A 14,818-nucleotide genomic window follows, 5' to 3' on the forward strand; every position below is an offset into this window, starting at 1 on the left:
TTTGAAAAGCTTGTAAGTAAAGTTCCAGGTCTTTCTGGAACATTACTACAAAGCATTTTTATTTCAAGTTTAAAGTCCCACATTAGACGATCTGTGTTAACCCTCAGGCCCAGTGATTACCATGAAGCATTTTCTTTGGCTCGGGTATATGAAGACCAATCTAATGAGGCTCGTTCTTCAAGGCCGTGGCAATTTTCTGCTAAAAACCAAAGCTCATCACCCCCCAAATACCTAGACTATTACTAATGCAGGCCCAATTCCAGCCTTGCCTATTAGGCGGTTGTCTCCAGCTGAAATGCAAGTTAAGAGAGACAAAAATTTGTGCTATAATTGCGATGAAAAATATTCCTTTGGGCACAAATGCAAAGGACGTGCTTCTTTGTTGTATTTCGAAGGAACTGATGATGATCCAGGTCTTGACAACACAGAGGTGGTGGATGAAATCCCCACAAATGACATTGTCCCTGAAATTAGCTTCAACGCTTTATTTGGCCATCATAGCTCACGTTCATTTCGTTTAACAGGCACTGTTACAGGAAAATATGTTCAGGTGCTAGTGGATGAGGGTAATACTCATAACTTCATTACAGCTCACATGGCTTCGTTCCTTGGTCTCACAATGCAACAAATTAATCCATTCCAAGTGCAGGTTGGAAATGGTGATGCTCTTTCTTGCACAACATCTTGTTTGGCTGTACCTTTGGGTCTTCAACCAACACCTTCTTGGTGGACCTTTTTGTACTAGAGCTCAAGGGCGCTAATATTGTTCTGGGTATCCAATGGCTGGCAACTCTTGGGCCAATCGTTACGGATTATTCTAAATTGACTATGACATTTCATCATAATGGTATTGATGTACTTCTTCACGGTGAGAACCCTCAACCACCCACCCAAATTTCCAATGCCCAACTCCATAAATTAGTGACTCAGGACTCTGTTTTCTCTCGTTTTATGTGCCTCACTAGCACCATCACTACCCCCTCTTTAGTACTTCCATCTACACAACCACACCCCTAGATTCAACATATTCTGACCCAATTCCAAGATGTTTTTAGCAACCCCACTACCATACATCCTGACAGATCCTCTAACCACCATATCAACCTAATCCCTAATTCCAAACCAGTACAGGTCCGACCCTACAGTTACCCACATTTTCAGAAAGTAGAAATTGTGCGTATGGTTAGGGAAATGTTAGATGCTGGACTAATTCAACCTAGTCAGTCTCCTTTTAGTTCACCAGTACTTTTGGTTCGCAAGAAAGATGGCACCTGGCAGTTTTGTGTTGACTATCGTGCACTCAATGCCATTACACTACCTGACAAATTCCTCATTCCTACTGTTGATAAGCTCTTGAATGAACTGCATGGGGCAAACATTTTCTCCAAACTTGACTTAAGATCCGGTTACCATAAGATCAAGATAGCTTCTCGGGATTTCCATAAAACTGCCTTCAGGACCCATAGTGGTCATTTTGAATTTCTCGTTATGCCATTCGGCCTTTCGAATGCCCCATCTACATTTCAGGCCACAATGAATAATGTTTTCACCCAATTTCTAAGAAGATTTGTGGTTATCTTCTTTTATGACATCCTTATCTACAGCCCATACGGACCACTTAACCCAGGTTCTAGAGACACTACGCAATCACAAGTTTTTTGCTAAATTGACCAAATGTTCTTTTGGTGTGCAGGAGATTCAATTTTTTGGTCACATTATATCTACTGCAAGAGTTTCTCCAGATCCAACCAAAATCCAAGCAGTTGTGGAATGGCCAATTCCTAAAACGGTTACACAACTTAGGGCCTTTTTGGGCTTATCAGGTTATTACCGAAGATTTATAAAGTGCTACGCAATAGTGGCTGCTCCGCTCACGAATTTACTGTCTAAAGATGCCTTTGAGTGGACAATAGATGCAGAACAAGCTTTCGATTCTCTTAAGAAATTGTTGACTAATGCTCCAATTTTATCTTTGCCCAATTTTAATCTTCTTTTTGTGTTAGAAACAGACGCTTCAGGAGTTGGGGTAGGTGTTGTTTTATTACAATCTGATCACCCCATTGCGTTTTTTAGCCGGAAACTATCTAAGAGCATGCAAGCCAAGTCTACTTATTTTCGAGAGATGTATGCTATCACTTCATCGGTAGCAAAATGGAGACAATACTTACTGGCTACGTCTTTTATCATGAAGACTGACCACAAGAGCTTACACCACTTGATGTCACAAGTGATTCAGACTCCTGAGCAGCAACAATTTCTGGCGAAATTGTTGGGATTCAATTTTGTCATACAATATAAATCGGGCAAGTCTAATGTGGTGGCAGACGCTCTCTCGCGCCAGCGTGAGGGGGACGCTGATCAATTGCCCCCTACATTAATGGCCATCAGTGGCCCTGTCTCACTATACAGTTCCATAATTCAGCCCGATTTACAACATGACCCCTACACTACACTAATTCTACAGGAATTACAACACAATCCTTCTAAATGGACACACTAGAAGACACAAAACATATTGCTGTTTCATAGAAACCGTCTGTTCATTCCTGCGAATTTTTCATTAATACCGGTCCTTCTCCATGAGTTCCACTCGCCAAAAGTTGATGGTCACGCTGGGGTTCGTCGCACTTGCTCCGTTTGGGTGCCAAATTCACCTGGAAAAAGATAAAGACAGATGTTCAACAATATGTCCTTCACTGTGAAATCTGTCAAAAAACAGGCGCCCAATCATTCTCCCTATGATCTCCTACAACCCCTACCCATACCAGAGGCAATCTGGCCTGAACTTTCAATGGACTTCATTATCCACTTACCTATATCAGGGTTTTTTTTGGCTATTCAGGTGGTGGTTGACAGGTTAACAAAAGGTGCTCACTTTGTACCCCTTCCTCCGAAATACTCTGCTTCCAAAATTGCTCAGGTGTTTTGGGACAACATCGGCAAGCTACACGGTCCACATAAGTCAACAGTTTCTGACCGTGACCCCATTTTTGTCAGCACGTTCTGGAAAACACTCTTTCAACTACAGGGAACCAAACTGCAATTTTCATCGGCTTATCATCCCCAAACAGACGGTCAAACAGAGCGAGTGAACATGAGTTTAGAACATTACCTGCGTTGCTTTGTACATGAAGATCCATCTGCTTGGCCACGCTTCCTGAGTTGGGCTGAGTTCCACTATAATATGGCCCACAACCGTTCTACTGGCTTTTCACCCTTCCAGGCCACGTACGGACGTTCTTCTCCTTGCTTATTGGAGTACTCCTTAGGGACCACACCTCTTGAAGCAGTGGACTCTGACCTTCAACAACGGTCCAACATCATCGCATCGTTAAAAGACAACTTGAGGAAAGCACAGATTTGCATGAAAATACAAGCCGACATAAAAAGGAAAGATGTTACCTTTAATGTTGGAGATCAGGTACTTTTACGCTTATAGCCATACCGTCAATTGTCCGTCCATCGCAGATCGTCCCACAAACTGACTCTTTGATTCTTTAGCCCCTTTGAAGTTTTGAAGCGCATAGGAACTGTGGCCTATCGTCTCTGTTTGCCTGATGGTTCACAGATACATCCCGTATTCCACGTATCTTTGTTAAGGCCTTTTCGAGTGTCTGACTGCTACACGGTGCACCCTATCACCGTTGATTTCAGAGACGATCCCTTGATTCACCAACCAGCAGCCATCGTCGGACGTCGAATAATATGGAGAAACGGCACAGAGACCCCTCAAGTCCTGATCCAGTGGCAGGGGTTACCACCGGATGCCTCTACTTGGGAGGATGAGCAGATGGTTCTCTCGGATTCTATGATACAGAGGGGAGAGTTGGGCAAACCAAGGAGACACAACGTTGGGAGTCCCCAACCAAACTCACCTACTTTATTAACACCACCATCGAACAATGCACGGGCTCTGACAGTCACCGACAATTCAGCCAATGAGATTGCAGATGCTGAAATTCTTATCCCCTTGCCCACCAATAAGAATTTAGTGGCAGCCAGCTCACATCAGCTACCGACACTCAATAAGGGGACTCATGGATCAACTGCTGCATGTCATCCCATGGGCCAATTGGCGGAGAAGCCCACAACGCTCGCGAACGAGCTTTCTCTTCAAGGAGGGAGGAATGTTGCAGACCAGACTCTTAGGCTTAACACCAACAGGCCCATACGCATTACGAGGGAGCCCAGTTACTTACAAGATTACTTTCAATGAGTAATTAGCTACGTGATTCGTTCAGTTTGAGAGAGAAAGATATTGTTACCAGTTAGTTACTTGAAATAGGTGAATATTGTAAGGGAGGTAGTTACAAAGCTCACGAGGGGCGTGAATGAAAAACAAGAAAAGTTGGGCAATTTCTCTCTCTAGTTTCCCTTTCTCTCTCATCTTCTCTGGTTCCCTTCACTGTTACGTCTTTTTTACTTCACTGAACAAAACCCTTAGAAGTTAACAAATCATTCATCCACAAGAAAATAAAAAAATGGTGACAAGTAACAAAAAGGAGGCAGCAATTAATTACATGTAATGAAGAGTACATAACGGATTAGAAAGGACCTACCAAACTAATTGTACCCAAAAAAAAAATTAAAGCTTAATGAAACATTATATAAAGGGTTTAATAAGAGTTATGTTGTAGGAAAAGTGATTGTGTTATGTTATAGAGATTCGTTTTGCGTGCCAGAGTTTTTTTTTTTTTTTGGTTTCAAAAATTGTGGGTCCCACAAAATGTTGTGTGTGTAGGAAAATTGTTGTGGTCATGTTAAATTATAGATACAAAACCCTTATATAAATGATGAAATGGAACTGTGCCCAAGTGGACAAAGACATGTGAGATCCCAACCCTACATACTATCAGAAAAAGTGCAAGCGGACAGCTTTTTTGCTAATAAAAAACTACGCCTCCTAAACGCAATTGCTAATGACAGCATTGTTGCTTCCTCTAATTTGTTCTCATTTAGTATACCCTTCATAAACCGCAACTATGCGATGTTGACTGGACAATGTAGTGCAAAATTAGGAATAACTTTTTTTTTAAATTTTATCACTTTTCTTATGAGGTATCTCTTAATATTTTAAATGTGATACTAATTTTTGTTACGATGGATACCTAAAAGGCTTATGATTTCAAATGAGGGCGTAGTGGGTGAAATGACCAAAGATCTTGGCAATAGAACAGGAATGCGAATTGAATTGATTGTTGTGAAATGTTTCATGAGGTGGGATGAGAAATTCTGCATGTGATGAGTGCGTGTGCCAAAACCAAACTAAAAAATCGGCCAATTTTAAGTTTAATTCAGTTTTTGTTTGACTATTATTTTTCCAGATATGACAAATTGACCCCTATTTAATTTGACTCTGGTTTTAAATTTTTGTTAAAACCTTAGATAAAGTAATTGTTTAGAGAGATTTATAGCATTCGAATGATTAGTTACCTATAAAATAAGTCAGAGCTAAAATAAAACAATGCTGTATACAACATGAAGAGAAGACGTCTACAGCTTTTTACATGTAATTATTAAATTTATATAATTTTATAAATTTAGATCAACGTTAATAATATAAATACGTTATAATCTTTATACAAAATTTATTATTATTATTATTATTGATAAAATAAAGAGCTTAATATTTCTAATGTTGTAAGAGATAATTTTATCTACTATATACACATAAAAGTATGAAAGACTATGCGAAGAGAAGAGAAAGAAAAATATGAACCCCGCACACTTTTATGTGTATGTAGGATATAGTTTTATCTTTTATAACATAAGAAACATTAATCTATAAAATAAAATATAGAACTTATTGGAATGCTATACACTTTTCAAAGGTTATTGATTGTCGGTTAATAAAAAAAAAAAACCAACTCGACAATTCGACAAAATTAAAGAAAATCAATATTATCAACAACACTTTTAATCCAAGTTAATTGGTGATGAGCCGATGATGGTAGATGAACTCAATAATAAATAAGAGGAGATTAAAAAAATAAAAAAAAATTGGGAAGAGGGAAATAAGATAAAAGGCAAGAAGAGAAAAAGGAAGAGAGAGGGTTGAAGAAAAAAATGACTATTTGTATATAAGAATAACAACGAGTTTAACCTTCTATCCTGCTTATAGCTTTTCTCCATTCCGTCCTAAGACACACCGTTCGCCAATCTATATTCCGTTCCATTAAGTCTTGTTTAACTACCTTTCCCTAGGTAAGTTTTGGTCTACCTCTCTTTGTATCGAGTTTTTGGTAACAAACTTTTATTCTTACAGGAGCATCAATGAGCCATCTCATTATGTGCCCAAAACACCTCAATCTATGTTCCCTCATATTTTCAGTTACCGTTACTACTTCCACCTTTCATCAAATATCTTCATTTCTTATCTTATTCATCCTCGTATAACCACACATACACCTTAACATTCTCATTTATGCTACTCCCATTTTATACTCGTATTGCCTATGTGCTGGCCAACATTCAGCTCCATATAACATTGTCGGCCTTACTGCTGTGATTCTATGATTTACATCCTTATCACCTTTTTGCAAAATTGACTCCAAGTATCTAAAAGCATCTTTCTTGGGTACCTCTTAACCAAGTAGATGCACGAGATCTCGATCTTCATCTCTTACCAGAGAAAACTCATACTTCATATACTCAGTCTTGTTTCGGCTTAACGTCAAACCTTTAGACTCTAAAGTGCTTTTCCACAATTCAAGTTTCCTTTTAACACCGTTTTTGGTCTCGTTAATAAGCACAATATCATCTGCAAAAAGCATACACCACGACACTTCCTCTTGAATGTCTTTTGTTAATTCATCTATCACTAAGGCAAAAAAATAAAGACTCAAAGTCGAACCTTGACGTACACCTATTGTAATAGAAAAATAATAATAAAGCATATATAATAAAAAAATATGGCAAGTATCCGAGATATAATAATAAAAATTACTTGTTATAAAAAAAAGTTCTTTTGTAAAAATATATCTCAAACTTAATATAAATGTCTTTTCTTTAATTGGATTATAAACATGAGTTAGTAAAGGTGTATCGTGTATGAGATATTTAGATAGATAAAAGAATTATCACATATTAAATAACAATAGATAAAAGAATAAAGTGACTTTAGTTAGGTGTATCGTGTATGAGATATTTAGATAGATTTCATTGGATAAAGTAGAAAATATCTTGCACCAAGAAAAAAATATCTAGCAGATATGTAACTGTCGTTATATTAATAAAATAAAATAAGCGAGGAAGTGATTGCTGTGAGGATACGAAAACAAATCAATGGAACACTTCAAAGCGAAGTGTGCAAAGCAAAACGAAAAAGCGAAACCAGATTGTGAAAAAGGTCATAAAATAACATCCCAATTGTCCACCTCACCCAACACGTGATGCACTTTTTAGCAAAAAGTTCAACCTCAGTGCGACAAATAATAATGTTATTTTTATTTTTTTTATATTCTTGACCCAATAAACAATGCCGCCAACAACATTCGCACATGAAAATGAAAAAATAGTACTATGGTAGAAGAAGCAGTAACAGTGTTGTTTTTATCTCATGTCATGGGATGGACCGAGAAAAAGGAAAGGCCTAAACGCTTTTGCTTTCACTTGGGAAAAAGACATGGCCCCACTTGCATTATAAGGTTTTTTATTTTTTATTTTTATTTTTTATTTTTATTTTTTTAACACTTTTTTGTTTGCACTTTTTATCAGCTTCTCTCGTGGCACATTACCTAGATACACACATCAATCAAACCCCACTCCATTATTCTCATCTCACACCCAACACCAACCTCTTCTTCCCATATCTAATCTACAATATACCTATTCATATCTATCTATCTATCTGAACTCAGCAATACTGAGAGATAGAAACGGAACAGAAGGAAAAAAGAAAAGAAAAGGTTAGTGTTTGTTTTCTTCAAAAGTCCTGCTTCTACCTCTTAGGGTTCCTTTTTTTCCTTTTTTTTTTTTTTTTTTTTTGCATTAAAATATATTTAAATTTCTGAAAAAGCAACAAAACCCTTTTTCCTTATCGATCTTGTCTTCTCTGTCTTTCTTGCTGTATGGTAATTTTCTTTTTCTTGTGGAATCTTCCTCCTTTCTGTTCTATCTTTCATACAAATACATGTGTTTGTGTGTGTTTTTTAAATATATATTTTTCCCCCAAAGTTCATGTTTTTCTGGGCATGGAGTCTTTTCTGGGAGCTTAAGATAAGGGAAGGTTGAGAATTTTGACAAAGGGTAATTGTTCTGGTCTCTTGTGATTGGATTAGATTTGTTATTCTCGTTGTCTCTGTTTCCTTTTATGTTTTCTTTTATGGGTATTTAATGCTGCGCTAGATATTTTTCGGACTTTTTGTTTGTTGAGAATTGATCTGGTACTTGTAATTCTTCCCATGATATATGTTTGTTAAGGTTGCAATGAAATTTCAGTTAAATTTTATTTGGTGAATTTTCTACTACAATTATTTTATGATGGAAATGCATTTTTTTTTTGATAAAAAATAAAATTCTGGTTCCGTTGCCTGAAAATGATTATTCAGTCGTATAAAATTATTATTATTTTCCAAATTTAAAGTCATCTTTTCCTTCTGAAGTTATTCTCATAAATATTATTACCTAATGTTGTCTTAACTATAATTTATCATTTATCATTTTTCTTTGGAAAGAATCATTTATTGTTGTACAGTTTCTTGATGCTGTGAAGTAGTTTTTCGAGTTTGCTTGTCAAGTCAATTATTTATTAATTTTCCTTTCTTTTACTCTTAATAACTCACAAAGACATACATACATACATACATACACGCGTCTATGCTTTGAACCTTTTCTTCTATCTCTTTAGTCTTTACTGTTTGATCATGGCTGCATGTTTCCATTCTGTTTGATCCCGGTTCCATAATTTACTAGTCATAGCAATATGGCATCTATATATTGTTCTGAGTTTGGGGTAGAATTCCCATTTAATTTTTCCTTTCTCTCTATATTTCTAAGCAAGTATCTGTTCTTATCAAAATTCTTTCTTATTATATCTATGCAGCAGCTGAATTTGCAGAACTTAATTATCCCTTCCTTCATCAAATTGTCTAACAACTTGTAAGTTCCTTCAATATCTTACGATAAGAAGGGACTTTTATTGTAGTTTGGGTAGAATGATTACTAATTGGAGAATTCTTTGTTTAGATTAAGGAGCAAAGCAAGATTCAGTTTAAAGATGGGTTATTCATGTGATTTTTGTGGAGAGCAGAGGTCCTTGGTGTACTGCCGCTCTGATGCTGCCTGCTTATGTCTGTCATGCGATCGAAATGTTCATTCTGCGAATGCACTTTCTAGGCGTCATTCAAGAACCCTTGTATGTGAGAGATGTAATTCACAACCTGCATTTGTGAGGTGTACTGAAGAGAAAATTTCACTTTGTCAGAACTGTGATTGGTTGGGTCATGGTACCTCTCCATCTTCTTCAATGCATAAAAGGCAAACAATCAATTGCTACTCTGGCTGCCCTTCAGCTGCAGAATTTTCTTCAATATGGTCCTTTTTCTCAGATATCCCCGCTGTGGGTGAAACATGTGAGCAGGAACTAGGTTTAATGAGCATTAATGAGAACAGCAACAAGAGCGGTTGGGTTCCTTCAGAAAACCAGAATGCCTCTGGTTCAGCTGAAGTGACTGATCTAAGCATCAAGGATAAATCTTGGGTTGGTGCATCTTCAATACCTGAGTCAAGCTCAGAACCTCATATTCTGGACCAGCTCAATGAATGTATGCCCAAGGTATAGCCTCATATTTTCATTTTATCCCAAGTCTTATAACTGCATTAGGTTTTGTGGACATTCTAACAACTGACAATGAAAAACATTGCAAGGTTTCAAGGAAGGAATTCTTTGTGTAAATCTGTTTGATGGTTTTTTCCTTCTTTTTTCCCCTTTATAGAAACCAGAGGGTAATAACAAGTTAACAACAGAACAGTGAATTAAATTGCAAGCTTGCAAGGAATGAGTTTTTTCTTCCTTGTTTCAATTATTTTGTGGTGTCGATATTTTATTGTTTTAAAGAAAAAAGCCTTAAGAGTAATAGCAAAACTATCGGGTAGCTAATTTTGTAAGTTGTTTCTTGTCAAATGCTTCTTTTGGCCAAATCATAATTTCTTCTATCTGTCTAATTCTTATGTTATGTGGCATTTTCTAAATGACTAATGCAACATTAAAAACTGATTGGCTTTGGTTCTATCCATGTATTGTTTCGAGGTAAAAAGTAAATTTTAGTTTTACAGAATTTGCAGCATTCGTGATTTATTGTTAGCTTGAACTCAAAGCAGGAGCAGCTGATCCTGCATGAATTCAAAGCGAGAGGGGCCATTTTATTTATTTATTTATTTTTGGTATACGGAGTGGCCATTTTAATTTGCAAAGTGTTTTTTTTTTTTTTTTGTGGGGCTGGGGTTCAAGTTTAGTGCTGATGGTGAATGAAAATAAATTTTGATTTCCCAATCTGTATTGTAAATGAATTCAGTAAGGCTACTGTAGTAATTGTAACTACAATCTTTCTAGATTTGAAGGTATCAAGATGTTCTCTCTTTCGTTTGTATTGACTGTTATCTTAAATTTTGGTCCATGGATTTTGATGATAGGTAAAATGAAATGATGAGTGGTTTGCAAAAGATATGAATATTGTCCTTGTAGCTTATTCACATAGATAATTGCAACTTAACTACAAGGGCATTGGCCCATTGGGTATCTAGATATTTTTTCTCTTCCCTAGTCATAATCAGTTTAAAATTTTTACATACCCAACTTGATAACAGTAGATGGCATAATGATATGCTTGGAAAGATACAATAGGCTTGTAGCTTACATGCATCCATGGTTACACCTTAACTCCAATGCCATTATATGTGATTCTGCTAACTGTTATCTTGTTTACTGAAATGAGTTACACAATTTTTAGCTTTCTATATTATAGTCTCATACTTACTTAGTTAATCACTCATGGTGAATGTGCAGTTATACTGTCCCGGTAAAAAAGCTCCTAGGCTATGTGAAGATGATAATCTGTATGATGATTTCAACATGGATGAAGTGGATCTAGATGTTGAGAACTATGAGGAACTTTTTGGTATGACTCTCACTCATTCTGAAGACCTGTTTGAACATGGTGGAATTGATAGCTTATTTGGGACAAAGGACATGTCTGCTAGTGCTGGTGATTCCAATTGTCAGGGTGGTGTTGCTGCTGAGGTAATCAAATCTCATCATCCTTTGTCTGTGATAAGCTTGGTTTTTCTATTATAGGAGCATCATCTGTTATATTCCACATAACTGCGCCATGTATCTTGTTGTCAATAGTTTCTCTATGCAGTTTAAAGTTGCACATTGGCAATTTTAGGACTGTTAAGTTCTGCACTATACAATGAATGATCTTCTTGTCTGTGCACTTGTGTACATTATTTCTTGTTATCTTGCTGATCATCCGGTGGTAATGAATATCTTAACTCCTATGATACAATTTTTCAGATATAGAGCTTATACTATATCCCAAAGGGTTTTTACAGCACCCAAGTTCGTTTTAAATGTTGTATCAAATACCTTCCTAACCAAGTAAGAACTAGATTTGTCTCATTTAATTAAGCAGTGTAATATCTTAATGGTGTCAAGTGGAAGGAAGATGATTGGAAGGTGGGGTCAGCTTGGTGGCTTCATTATCAGCAAAAATTATTATCACCATATTGTAAAAAATATAATTCTTTTGGAGTATGGCAAAACTGATAATGCAAACAACTAAAGTGCTGATGTTTAGTCCTGATTGTCTAGACTCTGGAATTTCCAAAATGTTGCAGCAGAAATAACTAAAAAATTTCTGTCCAGTATTTGCATGCTGGTAATGTTGGAAGTCATATTGGACAATAGGAAGAACAATTAGTTTCTTTTGTGGGGTCTGAATTAAATTGTTTTGCATTTCTTGCGTTAAATACTTACTACTAGATCTAAACTTTGGTTTCCAGGTCAATGCTATGCAACCAGCATGCAGCGCAGCATCTGTAGATTCAATTTTGAGTTCCAAAACTGAACCAGTTGTTTGTTTTGCGGCAAGTCAATCCCAATCAAACATCTCTTTTTCTGGAATTGCTAAAGATAGTAGTGCTGCTAACCATCAAGACTGTAGTGCTTCTTCAATGCTTCTCATGGGAGAGCCTCCGTGGTGTCCTCCTTGCACTGAGAGTTCTGTGCAATCTGCTAACCGCAGCAATGCTGTGATGCGTTATAAGGAAAAGAAAAAGACCCGGAAGTAAGTTTATTTTAATGATACTAATGATATAGCCAATGGTGTTGGTCCAGTATTACTCTTATTTTTTATTTTAATGTTTTTGCTTTCGTTTGCACTTCATGCCTAATATTCATTACCATAGAACTTCATTGATCTTATTATCTTCTTGAACACCTTATCAAGCCAAGTTATACCTTTCTCCTCTACACAGTTTTTGGTTCACTGCAATAATTATAAAGGTGGTAGTGGTGAATAAAACTGTAAAAAACCATTTCAACCCAAAATCTTTAAGGTGTTGGGTGAAGGTCTTTTTAATGGTTTATATTATTCTCTAACACACCCCTTACGTAAGAGCCCTTTGGGTTTGAAATGTGGATATTGCATAGGCCCAATTTTTTTAAATTTTTTATTTTACCTTATGCTTATTTAATTCCATAAGTAGGGGGCGGTGAGGATTGAACTGCGACTTTATGGTCTCTTTAAGCTCTGATACCATGTAAAGAACCATTTCAACCTAAAACCTTAAGGTGTTGGGTGAAGGCTTTTTTATTGGTTTATATTATTCTCTAACAAAAATAGGTATCAGAAATTTTTAAAAAAAAAAAAAAATTAAAAAAAATTCCACAAGTCATGCAAGTTATTGTTTTCATTGTCAAACTTGAGCACATTTGTGTATATTTGTGCTTAACATGCTTTGGTATTAGATCAATGAATAGGATGAATACATAATCTGTTATCATTTGCGTTGTACCTAACGTGATCAGCCAATTAGGGATATCTTGATGTACATTTCTTTAGTTTGGATTGCTTTTTTGCTGCTAAGCAATATAACTATTTGCTAGTTATTGGATTTGATTTATTTCTACATTTCAAAGCCTAGTTGCTGTATAGATGATTTAATATCAATTTCTGTCATCTTATTAGGTTTGAGAAGAGAGTAAGATATGCCTCTCGCAAGGCTAGGGCTGATGTCAGAAAGCGTGTGAAGGGCCGTTTTGTCAAAGCTGGTGAAATCTTTGATTATGACCCTTTGAGCCAAACCAGAAGCTACTGAGGGTACAATTTTTAACCATGTTCTATATAAGGAAAGAAAATTCATACAGTTGCAAAAGAAAACAGGAACTCTTACCTGAAAAATGAATGAAATTTGATGCATTCGTTCTCCATGCAATAACAAGCTGTCTGATTTTATTACAGGGGCCTAGATTTTCTTCAAGGGGAAGAAGGGGTTGTAACCAGGACATATTCCAATGAATTGACATTGTAAGCTCAGGAGCGGACTGTGTGTCCTTCACTGCAAAGGATATCCAAGTTGTGATGTCAGCTGACATGACAATATCACAAAGTGCCCCCCTTCAGGCAATGTGTCACGAATTTTGTTTGCCTTTCTGTTTAACTTGGCAAATCCTGCTTCTTAATTCTAATCTAATGCAAAATTCTTTAGTCCTTTGGCATTGATCTTGCTCCTAGTTTGTCATATTCTATGTCAACTTCCCACTGATCTTAAGTCACATGTAGAAGTGCCTGTGATGGCATGATAAGTGGCTCAATTTGATAGTACTGGATAAGGTACACTGTAGTAGTAGACTGTAATATTTTGCCTCTTTCGCTTTGCCATGTATAGTACAGAATAAACATATATGCAACAAGAGGTGTAATTGCCCAACAGTTCCTGAGGTATGAAAAATTGTAAATTCGAAGATTAATGTATAAAATAGGATGCTATTTATGCTGATGACAGGAAAAAAGTCTATGTTGGGCATGTATCAAAAGTTTTGTTTTTATTTTATTTGATTGCCATGGATATACTTCAATTACTTGGGGTATTTACTTCAATTGTAAGCCACTTCTAAAAAAGAATGTTTCAGCTGGAGAACCTTAAATGAGATTATAATATAAGAAGTCGATGTGTAAAAGATGTTGTAGTATTAATTCTTGAGTGCTTTATCTCATTTGTTTCTTAAAATTCTTTTTAATCTAAATAGTCATAGACAAAATCCTAATGTGGCTCTGTTTTTATGTTTAGTTTGTTTGAATAAAAAACAAACTAAATAAAAAATAAAAAATGATTCATTCAATATTTTTTGTAATTGTTTTGATGTTTAGTTTAGGCATAGGCAATTTTTCTTTTCAACTTAAATAACAAATAATGGGAATTACCATTAATTTCATTTAAATTGAAAAAAAATTAAAAGTTATTTTGTTTTGCAAAATAATCTTAAAAATGAAATTAATGTTTCGGGAGTCTTAATTTCACTGCATCTACATCCTAAAAATTGACCATGTAATTGTACCAAGCATTGATAATTTGAAAAATAATATATTTGCTTTATTCTTTAAAATAAAAAATTAAATAAACAGAAAATCATTGATAATTTATATATAAGAATAAATAATGAAACTTAAATTTTGATTCGACAAAAGAAATCCCCATCCGATACATCTCAATCGGAGTTCTCCTATTTTTATTTTTTTTATCACACGAGCTCTATATTTTAATTAAGGTCAGGTATCCATATATTTTCTCTTTTTATTATGCTATATTTTATTTT

The 14,818-nt window shown here is 35.8% G+C and overlaps 1 protein-coding gene across 1 annotated transcript; it reads left to right on the forward strand.

Moving 5' to 3' along the window:
• The first annotated feature begins 9,048 nt into the window (after positions 1-9,048).
• Positions 9,049-13,939, forward strand: LOC133285902 (zinc finger protein CONSTANS-LIKE 9-like). Its single transcript, XM_061483221.1, has 6 exons — positions 9,049-9,099; positions 9,187-9,775; positions 11,006-11,239; positions 12,004-12,287; positions 13,191-13,322; positions 13,464-13,939. The coding sequence occupies exons 2-5, from the start codon at positions 9,218-9,220 to the stop codon at positions 13,318-13,320; spliced, it is 1,206 nt and encodes a 401-aa protein (XP_061339205.1). The 5' UTR covers positions 9,049-9,099; positions 9,187-9,217; the 3' UTR covers positions 13,321-13,322; positions 13,464-13,939.
• Positions 13,940-14,818: the final 879 nt, after the last annotated feature.

Source organism: Gastrolobium bilobum, unplaced genomic scaffold (assembly GCF_033153095.1).
Source record: "Gastrolobium bilobum isolate Gb01-03AN ecotype WA unplaced genomic scaffold, APGP_CSIRO_Gbil_v1 utg1530, whole genome shotgun sequence".
Lineage (NCBI taxonomy): Eukaryota > Viridiplantae > Streptophyta > Magnoliopsida > Fabales > Fabaceae > Gastrolobium > Gastrolobium bilobum.

Bases quoted from the DNA above. Each gene is read 5' to 3' on its own strand.
- LOC133285902 (XM_061483221.1), top strand. From the start codon at position 9,218: ATGGGTTATTCATGTGATTTTTGTGGAGAGCAGAGGTCCTTGGTGTAC. The intron at 11,240-12,003 runs GTAATCAAATCT...TTTGGTTTCCAG, and splicing joins AGGGTGGTGTTGCTGCTGAG to GTCAATGCTATGCAACCAGC. The intron at 12,288-13,190 runs GTAAGTTTATTT...TCATCTTATTAG, and splicing joins GAAAAGAAAAAGACCCGGAA to GTTTGAGAAGAGAGTAAGAT.